Raw genomic sequence first — 20,361 nt, 5'->3', positions numbered from 1 at the left:
TTACTGTGAAAAGCCCCTAGTCGCCACATTCCGGCGCCTGTCCGGGGAGGCTGGTACGGTGTCGAGCTTCTTGAATGTTGTTGGAGCTGCACTCATCCAGAGAAGTGGAGCGTATTCGATTACACTCCTGTTTTGTGCCTTGTAGATGGTTGACAGGCTTGGGGGAGGGGGGAGTCAGAAATTGAGTTACTCGCCCTAGAATTCCTAGCCTTTGACCTGCCCTGGTAGCTACAGTATTAATATGGCGAGTCCAGTTCAGTTTCTGATCAATGGTAACCCCTGGATGCTGATTGTGGGGAATTCAGCGATGATAATGCCATTGAATGTCAAAGGACGATGGGAGATGCCTGGCACTTGTGGAGCCCGAATGTAACCTGCCACTGGTCAGCCCAAGCCTGGATATTGTCCACCTCTTGCTACATTTGGGCACGGACTGCTTCATTATCTGAAGAGTCACGGATGGTGCTGAACACTGTGCAGTCATCCGCAACATCCCCACTTCTGACCTTATGATGGAAGGCCATTGATGAAGCAGCTGAAGATGGTTGGGCCTAGGACACCACACTGAGGAACTCTTGCGGTGATGTCGTGGAGCTGAGATGATTGACCTCCAACCACCACAACCATCTTACTTTGTGCCGGGTATGATTCTAACCAGCAGAGAGTTTTCCCCGATTCCCATGGACTCCAGTTTAGCAAGGGCTCCCTTGATGCCATACTCAGTCAAATGCTGCCATGATGTCAAGGGCAGTCCTTTCACTTCACTTCTGGCATTCAGCTCTTTTGTCCATGTTTGAACCAAGGCTGTAATGAGGTCAGGGGTTGAGTGGCTCTGGCAGAACCAAACTGAGCGTCCGTGAGCAGGTTATTGCTGAGTAAGTGCTGCTTGACACCACTGTTGATGACTCCATCCATCACTTTGCTGATAATGGAGAGTAGACTGATAGGGCGGTAATTGACTGGGTTGGATGTCTCCTATTCCTTGTATACAGGTCACACCTGGGCAATTTTCTACATTACTGGGTAGAGTTCCATGACAGGCATGGTGAAAACGATTAAATTTGGAATGGAGCAGATCTCCCAACATTTCTCCTCGTTGATAAAGCTGAACTAAATTCTCTGCCAATAGATTATAATACTTTCAGAAAACCTAGCAACACTGTACTGGCCCCGACGTGTCAAAACCTTCTTCAAGATGCATATAGTATATTCATTAATGACTATTTTTGCCAAGTGGACCTCATTGCATCTTCACACCTTTGTGACTGTATCAGTTGGCTAATGGGCCAGGGAGAAAGAGGTAAACCTGCTTTCCTAAGTGATAGTGTTGCTGTCTGCCTTCCCCTTCAAGTGGACGGGACAATGGAGGGGTGTCCCAAACCAATCATTATCCTCTGTTGGAAAACAAACCGTGACCTGCATGCTCGTCCTGGTTTACTGACTTACCCGAGTACTGGTGAAGTGAGCCCCCTTGTGGTACGATGAGGTCACAGGACTGTGTGAGCAGGAGGCTGGCTGGAGATGGCGATGCCAATAGTAACGCTCTGGTTTTGGGAAAGCCTACAATGTGAAAACATTGGACAAATTCTCCTGCCAGTTTTCCCGTGGAGAAACGTGTGAAAATATTTACCCTGGCGAGCAATGCAATTGTTCCATGAAAATTGACTTAAATTTCTGGTACCTCTGGAGTAGCTTGAAATGAACCTGAAGCTTACAAACCCATAGCTGTGGTGACCGTGGCAACCACGAGCACTGTCATCCATGCGAGGGAGATTATGTAGGTCAGCTTCATTTAGAAGAAGAAAATGCATTTGTTACATCCAATGGCAGTTTTCCCTCAGATAATAGGTAAGAATAGATGTGGGATATTCACCGCTACAGCAGCAATCAAGATGTTGCTGCTAAATATCTCTGTAAAAATTGTTTAGGATTGGTGCTCTCTGCAGTCCAATTTCAATCACTCTCCCTTTTTCACAGTTACTTGCGCAAAGTACATTTTGCACGAGAAACATTAGAAAATTGCACTGTTATTTTACCACCATTGCCATTTATTTCAATATTTATACACTTTATGTGGAAAAACTTCAGCCTGTTTTTAAAAATCCACATTGTGCATTGTACAGAATAGGTCGGAAGCCAGCTGAATATTGATTTTCACACAATTATCCAGCCCTATGGTTTATTTCAAGCCAGTGCCCACAATTACTGAGAACAGAAAAACTACCCTCCAGTTATATTCCATATATCACGAAAAAACGAGACCTTTTTGTACACCAAAGACAATCTATTGTACTCCTTAAAACAGATCAAATGTGTCCACACGTTATATCCTCTGGATAAGAGTGGCATAGCAATTTCAACTGATTTTACTGATTTCTAGGGCAGCACGGTAGCACACGTGGCTAGCACTGAGGCTTCACAGCACCAGACTACCAGGGTCGATTCCCTGCTGGGAGTCTGCACGTTCTCCCTGTGTCTGCGTGGGTTTCCTCCGGGTGCTCCGGTTTCCTCCCAGTCCAAAGACGTGCAGGTTAGGTGGATTGACCATGATAAATTGTCCATGGCAATAAAAGGTTAGGAGTGTCCAAAAAGGTTAGATGGGGTTATTAGGATAGGGTGGAAGTGAGGGCTTAAGTGGGAGACTCGATGGGCCGAATGGCCTCCTTCTGCACTGTATGTTCTCTGTTCTATGTACAACATATTAATTTAATTATTTGTCAGTTAACTGTTTTCTTGCATTTTAGAATAAGTCACAACTAAATATGAATTATGCATCAACCACAGCACATTATAAATTGCAATCGACTCCTGTTTATTCAATGCAATTTAATCTGAATGACTTGGTAATTCACATTTGAATCACTTGATCATTCAAATTTGAATTGTGCATAAGGAGATGTTGTACCTTTGAATGCAAATGTTCAATACAAATGACTGAATAATGTGTTTTTGAATTCAGCCAAAAATTACTTCCAATCAACAGGTTATATTCAACTAAGTGTCGAACTAAGGAGCCTTTGAACAACTGAAATCAGTGGATTGATGTGGGGGGAGGAGAGACTCTCAATGACTAGAGGCACAAAGTAAGATTGTGTGATTGCAGGAGGCAAATCATCTCACATCAGGACATCAATGCAATAGGTCCGCAGGCTAACATCCATATTTTCATCTCATGCCCAAAGGCTTATCTTGCACCAAAACATCACAAATTGGGATGTTTGCTGATGATTTCAGCAATCTGTTCCATTCAAAACTCTTTAGAAGACGGCGCATTCCATATGGGCAGGCAGCAAGTTCTGGCTTTACCAATAAACAGTGAGCAACATTTGTGACAGGCAATAATCATCTCCAACACAAGGGGACGCAACCATCTCCCCTGATATTTAATGGGATTATCACTAAATCCTTCCCACAATCAAAATGGGAACTGGGCCAGAGTGGTTACTACAGCAGGTCAGAGGCAGGGTATTCTCTCATGAGTGGCTCACCTCCTGACTCCCCAAATCTTTTCCATCACGTACAAGGCAGGAGTCATGAATGTGATGGAATACTCAGGGCAGCACGGTAGCATTGTGGATAGCACAATCGCTTCACAGTTCCAGGGTCCCAGGTTCGATTCCAGCTTGGGTCACTGTCTGTGCGGAGTCTGCACATCCTCCCCATGTGTGCATGGGTTTCCTCCGGGAGCTCCGGTTTCTTCCCACAGTCCAAAGATGTGCAGGTTAGGTGAATTGGCCATGATAAATTGCCCTTAGTGTTGGGTGGGGTTACTGGGTTATGGGGATAGGGTGGAGGTGTTAACCTTGGGTAAGGTGCTCTTTCCAGGAGCCGGTGCAGACTCGATGGGCCGAATGGCCTCCTTCTGCACTGTAAATTCTACGTAAATTGCTTAAACTACCGCTTCTCCACTACAGGATGGCTTCCGTGTGTATAAAGTACAGTGCACTGCAGCAACTCACTATATGTCCTACCAAACACTTTCAGGACACATTATCATAGATATCATAGAATTTACAGTGCAGAAGGAGGCCATTCGGCCCATCGAGTCTGCACCGGCTCTTGGAAAGAGCACCCTACCCAAGGTCAACACCTCCACCCTATCCCCATAACCCAGTAACCCCACCCAACACTAAGGGCAATTTTGGACACTAAGGGCAATTTATCATGGCCAATGTGCACCTAACCTGCACATCTTTGGATTGTGGGAGGAAACCGGAGCACCCGGAGGAAACCCACGCACACACAGGGAGGATGTGCAGACTCCGCACAGACAGTGACCCAAGCCGGAATCGAACCTGGAACCCAGGAGCTGTGAAGCTGTTGTGCTATCCACAATGCTACCGTGCTGCCCATTATGCTGTGGTTTCTATCCTGAAATCAATTTCACTCCATTAGACTGTGAGCAGCCTCCAGCTTCACAGCTGCAGGCTATTTCAAATGAGGAATTAGTCTTGTTAGTTGTGATAGGACTTCACAGTCCTCAACTCTCAAGTGCCACCTCGAAGGCCCATTTGCCAGGTACAGGAAACGTTGATGCCCAAACAGTGTGCCTGAACCCGAGGATCATCAGCGCCATAGCTGCCACAGGGTAAGTGTATGGACGAGCAGAGGGCAGCTGAGCATGGCCTCCCTAATGTTGCTGCCGGAGTCTGGGGGCTCCTGATGTGGCCGGGGTGAGTGTGCAGAGCGAGGTTTGCCAGCACAACTGGCTCGCTCGATGACAACTCGTGAGAGAAAGCGTGACGTGGTAAGGGTGGGGGAGGCTTGCGGGATTTGAGGAATTCCGGGGTGGAAGCCCAATCTGATCGTTGGTCTCTCAATCTCCAATTCCTTCCAGATGTTTGCTGGAGATGTCTGCGGAGTCGGCCCTCGCTGTGCTTCAGGCAGCCCAGGCCGGCAGATTTTAGAGACAGCAGCAACACCAACACAAGCTGCAGGCTATATCCCATGTGCAGGGGGCCGGCGCACACCCTGAAGACCTGGCCGCCCATCAGGCGGAGGAGGGACATAGATGGGGAGGCCAGCGACGGACCAAGATGTACAGGCATTGTTGGTTATTCAATGAGCTGAGACACCATGTGCTGTAGAAGATATATTATTGCTATAGGGTGGAAAATGGGCTTGTGTGGAGTTCTCTTTCAGAGGGTCAGTACAGACTCAATGGGCCGAATGGCCTCCTTCTGTGATTCTATGATTACTGTGTCTCAGCAGGGAGGCAATGCAGCACCTGTGCCACGCCCTCACGGGCATGGCACCCCGTAGAGAGCACCTGCTCCTAGTGGCCATGAAGCTCACTGCAGCCCTGAACCTTTATGTCAACAGATAGGGCTCGAACGGGGACCTGTGTGGCATAGCCCAATCCTCCCAACCACAGGTGCATCCAGGAGGTTACGAATGCTCAGTATGCTCGGGTATCCAACTAGATCACCTTCCAACTGGACTAGATCTACCAAGAATCCGGGGCTGCAAGATTCGGTTCCATTGCCAGGATGCCCCAGGTCCAGGGGGTAATCGACGGCACGCATGTTACACTGCGAGCACCGGGCATTAAGGAGTTCCCTATATTAATAGGAAGCGGTTCTGCGTCCTGAATGGTCAGATCGTATGCGACCGCCACCTCAGAATCATGCACGTGTGCCCGCTACCCTGGTAGTGGGTATGGCAGCTACATCCTGGGGTACTCCGAGATAGCCGGTGTCTTTGAGAACCACCCCAAGATGACTGGTTGGCTCTTGGGGGACACCAGATACCCGCTGAGGCCATGGCTGATGATGCCGGTGTGGAGACCTGAGAACGAGGTGGAGACCCATTACAACAAGGTCCATGTTGCCACCCGTGCTTTCATTGAGCGGTGCATCGGCCTGCGATGCCTCGACTGTTCTGTTCAGCCTTGCAGTACATTCCCCAGAGGGTCTCCTACTTGTTTGGTCTGCTGTGCTCTTCACAATCTGGCACAGCAGCGGGGCGACACACTGGAGGAGGAGGGCTGCCCGAGGAGAGGTTGGAGTGCGAACCCGAGGAGGTGCCGGAGGGTGGAGGACATGCGGTCGCGAGGGCCCGACTTGTGAGGACCAGGGAGGCCCTCATTGTTTCCAGATTCTCCTAGGACAAGGCTGTGTCCATCAGCTAAACCAGCAAACCCCCCCCCCCAACTTCCCTCCCTCCCAAACCCCACTCCACCCCATTCCCCTCCTTTCCCACCATTCCCCTCCTTCCCAAGCCCCCCTCACCCCATTCCCCTCCCTCTCCCAAATCCTCCCTCTCCCCTAATCCCCACCGTCCCCCCAATTCCCCCCTCCCAAACACCTCCCCTATTCCCTGTGCCCCATCACACCACTCCCTCCCTGGCCACCCAGTACACCCTCAAAGGGTCTGTGTAACATCACTCCAGTGTGTTGGGCCAGTCTCAGCACTGTCAGCGGGTCACCATGACTACTCGCTTTATCGAAAACTCTGGTCCTTCTCAGATTCTGATAAAGTCTGACCCATCTCTCTGCTGACAATGTACTCACGCCCATCCTTTAGACCTTGGACCACTATGCCCGGGGGGCGGGGGGTCAGGGTGCGGGCAGGCCTGCTGTGAAGATTAATGTGACAGAGGCTTCCCACGTATGAGGTGTGACATGTTTTAATAGTGAACATTTTAAGGCGCAGCACGGTGGCACAGTGGTTAGCACTGCCATCTCACGGCCCCAAGGTCCCAGGTTCGATCCTGGCTCTGGGTCACTGTCCGTGTGGAGTTTGCACATTCACCTCGTGTTTGCGTGGGTTTCGCCCCCACAACCCAAAGATGTGCAGGGTAGGCGGATTGGCCACGCTAAATTGCCCCCCAATTGGAAAAAATTAATTGGGTACTCTAAATTTATAGAAAAAAATAGTGAACATTTTACTGTGATAGATTTCCATTCCCCCTGGCTACAGATAGGGTTCACTCTCTCTTCGTAATGTTCCATGGTCTATGCTACGTCTAGGTGTCTCCCCAGGATGCAGATCAGAAGTGGAGGCAGCCTGCTGCTTTCCGTGCCCTGTGGCCTTTGCTGCCCTTAGCGGACATCCCCTAGAAGGCCTGGAGCCAGAGGGTTCCACAGCCAACTTATTGGTGACACTGGCATCGCTGTGGCACTTTCTGCCCGCTGTTCTTTAGATGCACCAGAGTCAGGATCGGGGGGAATTCGAAGAACTGGAGACCGCTGTTGTCTCTTTGGTGGCAGGTCTCGGGTTGGCCTCCAGAACTTCCCCCTCCCTGCTGGTACCCGTAGGGCCCTGGGGGGCTCCATGGGATGGACGGGCAGCTAGAGTGAGTTCCACAGGCCTCGGAGTCCTCTGACATTGCCAGTCCTGGAGTCTCACCAATGTCTGCATCATGGTCCTCAATGACTGGGCCATGTTCAGGAGCACCTCGGGAATGTCCACCTGCATCTGGGGCACGTCCCTTAGCAACTGGGACATGTCGAATCCCTCAGCCATGGTTGTCACAGATTGAGCCATGCCTTAGAAGCATGAAGATCGGATGTAGGGAGGGTGCGAGGTGTCAGTCAGTGATTTGTGTGTGTGTGTGTGTGTGTGTGTGTGTGTGTGTGTTTGGGGAGGGGGAGGGGGAGGAGAGATTGGGAATTTGAGGGGTGTCAGGCAGAACTGATGCTAGGAGGTGGTAACTTACCCTTGCAGCTTGATGGAGGTAGTTTGTCTTCGTCCAACATTGGACAATGGTCCTCCTGATCACGCTACCTGCACTGACAGCCACCACCAATGCTGACCCTTCATTTGTCCTCCGACCCCTCGGGGGAACAGGGTGGCCCCACCTCTCATCCACAATGTTAAGCAGAATTGTGAGGTTGCCATCCTCAAAGCGAGGAGCGGGTCAACGCGCTACCATGCTTGCATGCTGACTGGGAGTGCTGAGACACGGGTTGGGTGCATCAGACGGCGAGACAGTCAGTAATATCGAGAATCTCATGAAAATGAAATGAAATGAAAATCGCTTATTGTCACGAGTAGGCTTCAATGAAGTTACTGTGAAAAGCCCCTAGACGCCACATTCCGCCGCCTGTCCGGGGAGGCTGGTACGGGAATCGAACCATGCTGCTGGCTTGCTTGGTCTGCTTTAAAAGCCAGCGATGTAGCCCAGTGAGCTAAACCAGCTAAACCAAAGCATGGACTTTGAGGGGGGTGGGTCATTTTTGGCTCGAAATGGCCATTGAATACGGTCCGCGATCTCGTCAATGTGGCCGCCGTGAAACACCAAATGTGCCCAAAACCACATTTTGAAAAGTTTTCTTTGAATCGTGCCCAATATATCAATAAAAAGGTGATAGCCTCACTTGAAAAAATATTCTTCATCCTAACAATGACACAGCGCCTCATGGGTCTGGGTTGGATTGAAAAGGTTTGATCAATACCTTTTCAGAGGTTGATTTGCATAGTCTACGTAATAAAAGAAAGATGCAATCTGTTGATTTAAAAGGAATAATAATCTTGATTACATCTTGGAATAGCTATTGTTGGTATGTTTCCATTCTCACTTACTTAACCACAATATTCCCCAGATTGTTGCGGTTCATTTCCTTGCAGTCATTGTCCAGAATCTTAACTGCAAAATAACAGAACAAAGAATCTTTTAATAAAACAGATTAAAATCTGCATTCTAGATAAATCAATATTCCACTCACTTTGTTATTAACACAGTTGATGTTTGTAAAAGTGGATAGTCATCTGTTGTCTCCCTTATTAAAACTCATTAACAAGAATAATGAATATTTTGGAGAGGGGTGTACCAGTAAAAGGAATCCAATGAAAATGATCATCTTAGTACAACGTCAATGCTATTCAAAACCTGAGCCCTGAACCAGGATTATAGACCAGTGAATACAATATCATTTTCATGGGTGACTTGCCCTGCCACTATGATTGGTACCATGAAAATAGGTTTAATACTAGGGAAGTGATATTAGTGCGGTGTACTTTTGAAGAGAGCTGCTTGGATCAATAGAATACCTCAATTCACACAATTTTGCTGATAACTACTTATGCCGCTACCAATCAAACATGCCCCCTTCCCTTACCCCACTGCCACTATTAAAATGAACTCGGAATGGTAAAAAGAACATATCAAATATATTATAGTCGGAAAGATGGCCATCAGAGCACTGCACACGCTGCCATGCTTCCCTCGGTGTATCACTCGTCAGCTGCAAGTCTTTGGAGAGGAGATGTCCGTCGCTGTTATTATTTGAATTATTTGACACTGGGGGATGATTCTGGCGTATGGGCCCAAGCATGACGTGTTACAATGAGGTTCAGAACTTTGAAGGGGGTTTTTGGGGGGGGGGGGGGGGGGGGGGGGCTGTAAGGGACGATCGCTACGGTCTTTAAGCCTGACATGAAATGCGATTTTGGCCATCTAGTGATATTTTCCCCTCTCGCCACCAAACCCGCCCGATGTAAATGGGAGCGGAAAATCCCAGCCCTCGTGTTCCTATTGTTGGTGCTTAGATCACTAAGTTTTCCCCGTGTGTGCGTGGGTTTCGTCCGGGTGCTCCGGTTTCCTCCCACAGTCCAAAGATGTGCAGGTTAGGTGGACTGGCCATGCTAAATTGCCCTTAGTGTCGGGTGGGGTTACTGGGTTATGGGGATAGGGTGGAGGTATGGGCTTGGGTAGGGTGCTCTTTCCAAGAGCCGGTGCAGACTTGATGGGCCGAATGGACTCCTTCTGCACTGTAAATTCTATGATCAAGTATTGATCTACTTCGGGAAAGAAACAGACTGCAGACAGGTGAAAGTGCACATCCACAGAGTCCAATTCTCCCCCACAATGAAGATGGTTATTCTAGCCAAAAGAAATGTGTGCAAGAGTTCAGAATAATTTTTTAAATAAATATATATTTCTCTTATTATGGATGTTTATAAATAATTGTTAAAAGAATCATTGGTAACCAGGGTTGAATTCTGGAAACCGCTTCTTAAAAAAAAACACACATTAAGGAAATTACTCTTGTAAATGTGACATTAACACTTTTCAAATAAAAAATATTTTTACCTGCAAACATAGGTGTTAATAACTTACCACAAGTGTGATTTCACCAGCAGCAATAAAACAAAGAAACGTACGAGAAACATCAAATTGCGTTTCCAACATCATGTTAGGAAAGGGCCTGAGAGAACAATTTCTGTCCCATGTATGAGGTTGGATGCATATTAAGCAACTTCAGCATCACTCTCAGAGTTTAGGATGTTATCTCAACCCTATGATCTGTTAACATTTTTAACACATGCAATTTTAAACAAAATAAATACATTGTATGTGGGATGCATCTCCGTTTTGCCAGCGCCCGGGGGTTTCCCAACGGCATGGAGCTGCCCCACAATAGGAAGCCCCACTGACCGGCTGGCGTAACGGAGAATCCCGCTGGTGGGTCGGGGCTGAAAAGTGGCGTGGCGCAGAATCCAGCCCATACTATTTGCTGCTGGGCAAAAATACGTAGTAGCACTTGCCACCACTAGGCTGTGCTCTTTAGAGGTGAAACAATGGTCGACAAAGTCAATTTACAAGATCATTAACCCTTACAACCAGAGAAATATATATATTTCCCGCTGCGGCCAATCCTAAATGCATGTGCTCGATAATTGAAGCAGTGTTTTGGGGGCATCCAATTGCTTGAAATGTTTTCCCATCTAATTGCTTGAAGAGAAAATGAACCTTTATTGGAGTCTATTCATATAAGTACAGTAAAATAGTGCATACATTGCTGAGTAATTTACAGCAATGAATTAGGATAACAGAAAATAAACAAAAAAACCTCCATGTCAGAAGAGGCCGTTACATTTCTCACAGCAATAACTGACAGTAGGGTAGATGAATTGATATTTGTTGCAAGGCAAAACTGTAAATTCTAATGAAAATTCATCGCTCTGAAACATTAGTGGTATTTGCTGAACTTGGTCTCTGGCAAAATGAAGTGGCCATCAACGGCTGTAAACTCGCTGACAGTCAAGACTGGGTTTTGTCAAGGTCTTTGGATGAGCCACGGCATTAAAATCCTGCTCTTGGGTTCTCCCGATTAATCAGTTGGGTGGGACAAATATGTCAAAGGAAGGGTTTCCAATTAAAAGGACACCAGCTTGGGTTAGAACCGTTCAACTGGACATTGATCTTTGAGGCTGCAGCAACCATAGCAATGGAAAGTATGGTCACTCCTGTAGACTGGTAACTTCGGAAAGAAATTCCAGTTAGTTGCTGAACGGATGACTCAACAAGACTTCACATTTTAATACATTTACTGCAACAAAATAAAAGGCCTCCATCAGACCCCCCCCCCAACAGAGACCCCGATCAGAACCCCCCAACAGACACTACAATCAGAGACCCCCAAAATCACCCTTTCACGAAAACAGCAACTGTTACAAGTGTCAGAAGCTTCCTCGAAAGCCAAACATACATCAGAGAGTTTCAAATCCCTTGACAGCCTTTGAAATGTAAATATTCCATTCAATTTCATACAGCAATATATTGCATTAGCCAGTGATTGATTGTTTTATTACGGCTGAGACAGCTGCTTGGTGGATTGTTGAGCTATCTTTCCATTCACGCTTGAATGGATCTGAAGTACTTTGATTTGACGCTACCCATAATGTTTATAAACACTCTTGCTATAATTGATAGTTCCTCACCACATCAAAAGCAGATAAGTGCTTTGATTTCCTCTTTTTCATAGCAGAAAGCACAGATGAAGGGCTGGTAAGGTGACGCAGTGGCTAGCAGTGCTGCCTCAAGGCACTGGGGACCCAGGTTCAATCCTGGCCCGGGTCACTGTTTTTGTGGAGTTTTCACATTCTGCTCATGTCTGCATGAGTCCCACCCCCATAATCTGAAAAGATATGCACGATAGATAAATTGGCCATGCTAGATTTCCCCTTAATTGGGACAAAAATAATTGGGTACTCTAAATTTATTAAAAATAAAGCACTGATGGGTTAGGTGTTTGGGCTGAGGGGGGCAGTATTTGCATTGAGGGGAGAAGAGGGTCTTCTGGTGGACCTTTGGGGAGGGGGGCAACTCCGTCATGCACTGACCCCTTGACCCAATGCAGGAATCCATCACATCAGGGCCATGCTTTAAAACACTTAAACTAATTCACGACTGCATGACTCCCAGATGAGAGGCCTTGGAGAATTGGGCTTCACACCCATTATGTTGCCGCCAGTATGGCCCGTTGCTTGCCGGCGCTGGGGGACTGGAGGATCAGAACCGCCAATTCCATTTTCTGGCACTCCATTTTCTGCTGGATCGGGAAACCTGCTACCAGCAGCAGGCAACAGAAAATCTGTGCAAATGCCGGTTTTCAATATAATGAACCATAGAGACATTTCAGCCTTTTGTTACTCTCTCACAGTTTGGTCGGCTAATCTCACCACAATATTTTAGGAAATCCTGTAACCCACTATCACAATAGCTTCCTTTGTACCCTTCCTAATTCAAAGACCATCACCATGGAAATGTGCCTCACATGGGCTTTGTATCCAGTTAGAGATGCTGATTAGCTACTCTTGGTGCTTTCACTTCAGAAAGCACTTAGCAGCCTTGATGTAGTCATCATCTGTCAATCATAACAAGAGTGTTTATAAACATTGTGGGTAGCATCAATGGAGGGTACCTGAGACGCTTCAAGCATAAAGGGAAAGATAAATAAACAAAACCGTAGGAGCTGTGTCTGAACAATTAAGCTGTCAATCACAAGCTAGTGAAAGGTACTGCTCTGTGAAATTGATTGGACGCTTAGCAATTCAAAGGATCTCAGGGGATTTGAAGTCTCTTCAAGTGTTGTGGGCTTTCAAGGAAGCCTCTGACACTTCAAAAATCTGCAATTTCTAAAGGCATAGGGCTGAGGGAGCAGATGTGATGAAAGGGAAAGTCTTCCTGCATCGATTCTTCACTGAACTGACTGGACTGCTTATTAGCTATGTAATGACCCCCTTGACCTCGGAGTCCACTGTGCCAGGGCTGCGCTTGGCCATACTTACACCAAAGCTTGCCGGGTGGATTTCCTAGTGTGGGGGCTGGAACAACACATGGGGGGGGGGGGGGGGGGGGGGGGGGGGGGGGGGGGGGGGGGGGGAGAGAGCGGGCTCCAGCCCATTAATTGCATGCTACTAATGCATCCAAATCAACACTTTGCATGTTTCTGGTGGTGCAGGGTGGGTAGCACACAATGGCCGGCAGTAGGGAAGCAGAGAATGGGAATGGGACTGCCGCCCATCGCCGATCCCATTTTTCAGCTGAAGATCCATTCTCCGCCTGACCGGGATTCCCAATCACAGCAGCAGGGAATGGAGAATGCCAGCCACTGAGAAGCAGCACTGTGAGTAGCAGCCTCTTATTTGTCCATGGCTCTTCGGTATCATTGATCAAAGCCTTCCCAGCCTATCCCATGGCTCTTAAGTTACATTGATCAAAGCATTCCCAGCCTATCAGTTTCAAGGAAGACGCATTTCCTACTGTACATTTGTATTAGTCAGCCTGACAGGTTACTGAAAGAAGTCTGCTGTTGTTAAATTCAGAATACTCGGTTAAACCGCAACTCAACTGGACCAGCCACATGAATGCCATGCCCACTGCAGCAAGTCAGAGGTTGCATATTCTCTAGCAAGTGATGACTCAAAGCCTCTCCACCAGCTGCAAGGCACAATATACGAGTATGGTGGAATGATCTCCACCTACCTGGATAGGTGCAGCAACAACAGAATTGAAGAAGCTCGGCACCATCAGGACAGTCTGCTTGATTGGCCCTCCAATCACCAGATTGGGTGTTTAATCCTTCCCCCATTTGAGTACCATAGTTACAGTGCTTCCAACTACAGGATGCACTGCGGCAAGTTATCAAGGTTTCTTCGGCAGCACCCACTAAACCTGTGAACTCATCATTCAGAAGAACAAGAGGTTCAGGTACATGGAAACATCATAATTTCCAAGTTCACTCCAAGTCACAAAACAGACTTGGAGATTTTGCAATTCCATCATCACCACTGGTCAAATTCCTACTTTAAAAAAAAAATTTAGAGTACCCAATTCATTTTTTCCAATTAAGGGGCAATTTAGCATGTTCAATCCACCTACCTTGCACATCTTTGGGGGCGAAACACACACAAACACGGGGAAAATGTGCAACCTCCACACAGACAGTGATCCAGAGCCGGGATCGAACCTGGACGCCGTGAGACTGCAGTACTACCACTGCGCCACCGTGCTGCCCAGTCAAATTCCTACTTAACAACATTGAGGGGGTAGCTTTGTCAAATGGGCTGTGGAGCGAAGGTCATCCCATCACCAACTTGTCAATGACAACTAGGGATGAGCAATAAATGCCGACCTTGACAGTGTTTGTCCTATAGTTATTTTTTAATGGTGAATGTCTCAGATGGAACAATGGAGAGATTGTGGTCTGAACATTTCCAGCATTCATGCAATAGAGTCCACGGTCATTTTCAAGTTGTTGTCTGTTGGTAAATCGCTTATTGACCATGCAGATTCAAGGGTGGGAAGATTCGTTCTGTAAATAACTTTAGCATCAAAGTGATTATTCACACGAGTTTCGCCCATAGAATAAATGGCCAAGAGCCAACATTAAATGATGAAGGCCATAAAATAACCTAATTTGTAGCGTGCGAGAAGGCAACTTGAATGCAAGATTACTGTGATAGTTCAAAGTATTCATCTTTTGAAATGTCACGAGTGAAAGCTTTATATTTGTTGTTTGGTGTCAATCTTCATCAAAATAAACTTGAGCAAATCCAAAAAAGCCACATAAAAGCATTTTACCGATAAAGAAAAGAAGGAATTAAAAAATACATTACTGCACCTTCATATCCTGGCACAGGTTTTCCAGCTTGTCCTATGGGGGGAGTTAGAGAGTTTCCCAGGCCGACACAAGATGCACTTATTGGTGATCCAGTTTCTGTTTAAAACATTTTTAAAAATGAATGCACAATTATATTATTACTCAAGACAGTTGTATTCATGCACAAGATTTGTACCGTAATTTAGGCAGTCCAACAGATGTTAAGTTTAAATCTCGTCCTGGTTTTCAAATCCTCACCTTGTCCCTCTCTTATCTCTGTCACGTCCTTCAGCCCGCCAAGATATTTGCAGTCCTCCAATTCAGGCCTCTTGCACCTCACCAGTTTTAATCATTCCATTGTTGGCGGCCATGTCTACAGCTGCTGAGGGCCCAAGCTCTGGAATTCCTTCCTTAAATCCCTCAGTCTCTCTGTCCCTCACTTTCAAACACTCCTTATAACCTACCTGTGTGGCCCAGCTTTTGGTCACCTAGGCTAAATAATTCCCTTTGTGGCTCAGCATCAAATGTTGTTTGATAATGCTCCTATGAAGTAACCATGAGACATTTATGACCGTGAAGGCAGTAGAAATTATCAAGTTGTTGCAAGTGGGAGATGTAAAAGAACACGAATGGAGAAAAGACCATCAAGCACATTCCTTCCACGCCATTTTGCTCAATATTGGACTCTACCCTGCCTATACAATCTCCAAAGAATGCAGCTCTCGTACATACCTGTATTCCACTATTCCACACACCTCTGGTCACCCGACCCACCAACCCCGAAGATGTTTGAGGAAAACTGGAGAATATCTGGTCGACATATCTCGCATGATGCCACTTGGCTAGTTCCTTTCCATCTTTCCTAGTTTTAGCAAAAGCCATGCCAATATTATCCACATTTTTTAAGATGCACAATTAGAAAGAAAGATATAAAGATGTTTACCACTAAAATCAACCAAAAGAATTTATTCAAATCATGCAATTCTAATGCTAACCTGATAATGTAGATGGTCAGTCAGTCTTAAAAAAAAACAAATTGTTCGGACGGGTCTGGTCACATCACAGAATAAAAATTCCCCTGATGGGAATAGTGGTACGAAAATAGAACATGCTGGGATATCTGCCCAAACTAATGTCTGCACACTTCTCGATGAGCCAGGTTTCTCACTTCTGATCATTTCCAGATCATAAAAAAGCCTGTTTACCAATTCTGTTCATCATTTTAGTAGACTATGAAGGCAGTCCACACCGAATTGAAGAAAGAAAGTTTTATCACAGTAACTGTTATGTACACTGCACAAAATATCCCAGGCGGGTCTCTCCTTCCTGTCGGCACCCAAACTGGCCGACTTTACACAGACGTTTAGCAAAACATGGCTTCGGGTTCCCCAGCCCCTTTAACGAGGGGCTCGTTTTCAGCGAGGCTCATGGGGACTCTAATCATTGCTGCAACTTTGTACGTCCTGTGTGGATTATACCAATCATCATGAACCTTGAAACTTAATTGCTAATTCTCCACTGTTAATCTTGTGAATCATTCCTTCCAGAGTTGGCCTGTCCGTCCTTCATAAGCTCTCTGGCGGTGGATAGTGATAATAAATCATTGCCTTCATTGGGGAATGTTTGGCACTGTGATTGCACAATAGCAATGCATGTACTCTTGCTGTTATTAATTAATCTACGCAAGCCATTTTAGCTTTCTTTCACCCATTTTCTTTTAAACCAGACTTTAAAGACATTCATAGTATTTCTTGTTCAAATTATTCAAATTCTTGGTCGTCGGTTTGAGAACTTCACTTAAAATCAAAATGTTCTATTTGTGATGAGCGTTAAAGGGCCACGGCATGGGGTCAGCTCAGTCTGAACTCAAACTCCATTTAAACAATAATATGTTGGATATCTGAGACAGCCTGCATTTTGTTATTCAGCTTAGTTAAATTTTACATAAACTAACAAATAAAAATTACTTTGGATCCAAACAAAATCAATGGAATGAAAACATGATTGCATTATTACACACTTTCTCCCTCAAGTACATCCTTCTTTGAATCCTCTGCAGAAGCTGGCACTTACATCTCCATTAAGATTGATGGGTCAAAGATTTGGCAAGTGGGACGTCACTCTGAGACTGCAGTTCACCACAGCTCCTATAATATCTCCGTCAACTTGAGTCATCCAAACTCTACAGCCTTTCATCCACAATCCCTGTGCTGGCCAAGCTAAATCTCTCATCCTGGTTTTCAAATTGCTCCGCCAGCTCATTCCTCCCAATCTCTGTAATCTCCTCCGGCCTCATGCCAATAACTTTTATTTATATAGCACCTTTATATAGTTACCTGGATTCTCATTTCCGGAGACTGTGCTCCTGCCAGTGGAGAATCGCTTACTGGGCTCCGCTCGTGCTGGGGGCAGGGTCCAGTGCGAGTGTCTTTCCTTCACAATGCTAATTTATGCACGGGGGAGGGCTCGCTGGAGTCTGTTGGTTCCTGGTTTCGAACTGCCATTTTGAGCGGGTGGCCTGTTACCGAGGACTGGCAGCGAGCCCCCTTCCCCAAAATTCAAATCCTGACCCACACTGACAAGTACGGGTCTACTTCCCCCCCCCCCCCCCCCCCGCCATCACGGGAATAAAAGGTTACCCCCTTCCCTCCACAGTACACACGCATGAGAGTGACCCATCCACCCCACTAACCCTCCCCATCAGAGCCCCGAGCAGAGACCCCCAACAGAAACCCACATCATTCATCCTAGTCAGTCACTCCTGCCTGCTAGTTGAAGGGCAGTCCCAGCATCAGAGTAAAGAAAATCTCTGCATTTTCACTTACCTTTCCCCAACGTCTGCTGCCTCAGACAAAAGTGTTTAAAGCAGCAACTATTAAAAGTATCAGAGGCTTCCTCGAAAGTGGTGTACACTTCAAAGGGCTTCAAATCCCCTGACAGCTTTTGAACTCCAAATCTTCCATTCAATTTCACACAACAATACACTGCCTCCTTTTCAGAGTAGAAAACACTTAGAAGCTTTTGATTTGATGAAGAGATGTCATTCATAGAAAGAGTGTTTATAACCATTGTGATTAGCATCAAAGCAGGGTACTTGAGTTACATTCAAGCGTGAAGGTAAAGATAGATAAAAGAAAATCCACCAAGACCTGTCTCTGGAGTAATAAAACTTTTAGTCACTGGCTAATGCATTGTATTCCGATCGGGAATCCCAATACCGGCGTCGGGCAATAGAGAATCCGCTCCAATTTAACATTCCAAGTTGTTTCACAGGAGAATTACAAATCAAAAGATCACACTTATCCACATCAGGAGTGTTAGAACCTTCACGAAGACGGGGAATCACTGATTGATCTCCCTGTCGCTTCAAGAATACAAGTTCTCCTGTTGAGCCGCAGGAGGCCCACCCAATAGGGGGTCACCAGCGGGGAACTTAAATATCGACCCCTAGACTCGGACAGGCTGTTCCTGATAGTTCCAGGCTGAGGTAGGCTAATGTGTGGGACTAACCAGTAAGCCCCAGTAGACCTCAAAAAGGCTGTAGAAATAGCTACACCCCTGGAGAATGCCGAGAATGGGGATCAAGAACTTCAAGGAGTGATGGATAATAGCATCTTCAGGTTGATGGAGCATTCTTACATTGAGAAGTCAGTGTATCCAGTGAAGGCACCCAACATGTTTCACCCACCATCAACTCAACATTCCGTAAGGACAGCACGGTAGCACAGTTGCTTCACTGCTCCAGGGTCCCACGTTTAATTCCCAGCTTGGGTCACTGTGCGGAGCCTGCACATTCTCCCCGTGTGTGCATGTTTCCTCCAGGAGCTCCGGTTTCCTCCTACAATCCAAAGATGTGAGGTTAGGTGGATTGGCCATGATAAATTGCCCTTAAGTGACCAAAATGGTTAGGTGGGGTTTCTGGGTTATGGGGATAGGATGGAGGCGTGGGATTGGATAGGGTGCTCTTTCCAAGGGCTGGTGCAGACTCGATGGGCCGAATGGCTCCTTCTGCACTGTAAAATGTATGATTCCATGACATCCTGATGTTTTAAAAGACATCCAGAGGTACCCAGGAAACGTCACCGGGAAACGTCCCCGGAGGACCACAGGCCGTAGGGTTATGTAGATAGTCCCGATAAGGATAAGGCTGCTTGTCAACGATCATTCCTTAGAGATGGAGGTGGTACGGCACCTGCCGTCTCAGTCATTGGGGAACAGAAATGTTATCATCTCTGAACGGGTATTCGGCCAGCAGGACCAGATTTGCCACATACATTGGAGAACGTTTGACGATTATGGGGACCACCATAATTCCAGTAGCTAATGGATAGCAGCCGGCCCGGCTCCCACTCATAGTCGAGTGAGGATTAGGACCTAGTCTGATGGCAGGTGTTGGCTCCCGAAGATCCGACTAATCTGGCTGGAGATTTTTTAAATTAGGGATCGGTGGATTATCCAAGGTTATTAGCAAATTCCCTAAATTATTCCAAGAGGGCCTTGGAAAATTAACAGGAGTGAAGGCTGAGATCTATGTCGCTCCTGGCACCATACCAAAATATTTCTGGGCACGCCCAATCCCACACTCACTACTTGCAAAGGTAGAGACATAAATCGTGTGGTTGGAAAGCCTCGCGATAATACGGCCAAAGAAGTTCACAGGGAGCTGTGCCAGTGGTCCCCGTCCTCAAGCCTGATTGATAAGTCAGTCCGCCTTTGCGGGGACCATAACTTTGCAGTCAACAAAGCATCAAAACTGGGCCGGTACCTCATGCCGCGTGTGGACGATTTGAAAGCCAAATTGGCAGGCTGTCAAACCTTCATGAAACTGGATATGAGCCATGCCTACCTGCAACCTGATTTAGATGAAACACGCAGAAAGTATGTCACAATTAACAACCATAAGAGCCTGTATGAATCTACATGCCCGCCCTTGTTGGCATGTGCCATCTTTCAGCATGACATGGAACATATTCTCCAAGGACTGCCGAGGTGACAAGATAACTCGACGATGTACTAATCACAGGGGCCACTGAGCAAGAGCGCCTGCCGAACTTGGAGGAGGACGTGAGGCCGTTTTTCAACACAGGCGTACATCTCAAGAGAAGAACTGTGTCTTCCAGGCAGGCAAAGTGATCTACCTAAGGTACCGTGAGATAAGAAAGGCCTACACTCCGTGGAAGATAAAGTGAAGGCTATCAAGGAGGCTCCGACCCCACAGCATACCACAGAGTTGAAATCATTTTTAGGCTTGATGAATTGCCATGAGAGAAGTTCATCACAAATGTAGCCACTTCGTTGTCACCACTGAACATGTTTTACTGAAAAAAACATCACAAGGTGGTCATGGCAGGTACCAAAGGATGAAGCCATCTCGAATGTAAAACAGCAACTGCCGTCCTCGAATATACTGGCTCATTATGACCCCAGAAAAGAACTAATACTTTGTGTGATGCCTCTCGAATGGAGTGAGTGCAGTCCTCTCAAAGCAATAGGACGATGGCATGGAGAAGCCCATTGTGTCCATGTCCAG

The 20,361-nt window shown here is 46.6% G+C and overlaps 1 protein-coding gene across 3 annotated transcripts in view; it reads right to left on the bottom strand.

Annotated features, from left to right (window-relative positions):
• The window catches only part of acss3 (acyl-CoA synthetase short chain family member 3), a 105,731-nt gene that overhangs the window by 12,920 nt on the left and 72,450 nt on the right, over positions 1–20,361 (bottom strand). For all 3 annotated transcript variants that reach the window (XM_038780018.1, XM_038780019.1, XM_038780020.1), the window contains 2 exons: positions 14,853–14,948; positions 8,527–8,590 (listed from right to left, as the gene is read on the bottom strand). In XM_038780018.1, the coding sequence (XP_038635946.1) occupies positions 8,527–8,590; positions 14,853–14,948 (160 nt within the window). The remainder of the gene's footprint in view (positions 1–8,526; positions 8,591–14,852; positions 14,949–20,361) is intronic.

Source organism: Scyliorhinus canicula, chromosome 20 (assembly GCF_902713615.1).
Source record: "Scyliorhinus canicula chromosome 20, sScyCan1.1, whole genome shotgun sequence".
Taxonomy (NCBI): Eukaryota; Metazoa; Chordata; class Chondrichthyes; order Carcharhiniformes; family Scyliorhinidae; genus Scyliorhinus; species Scyliorhinus canicula.
This window is presented reverse-complemented; position numbering and strand designations above follow the sequence as displayed.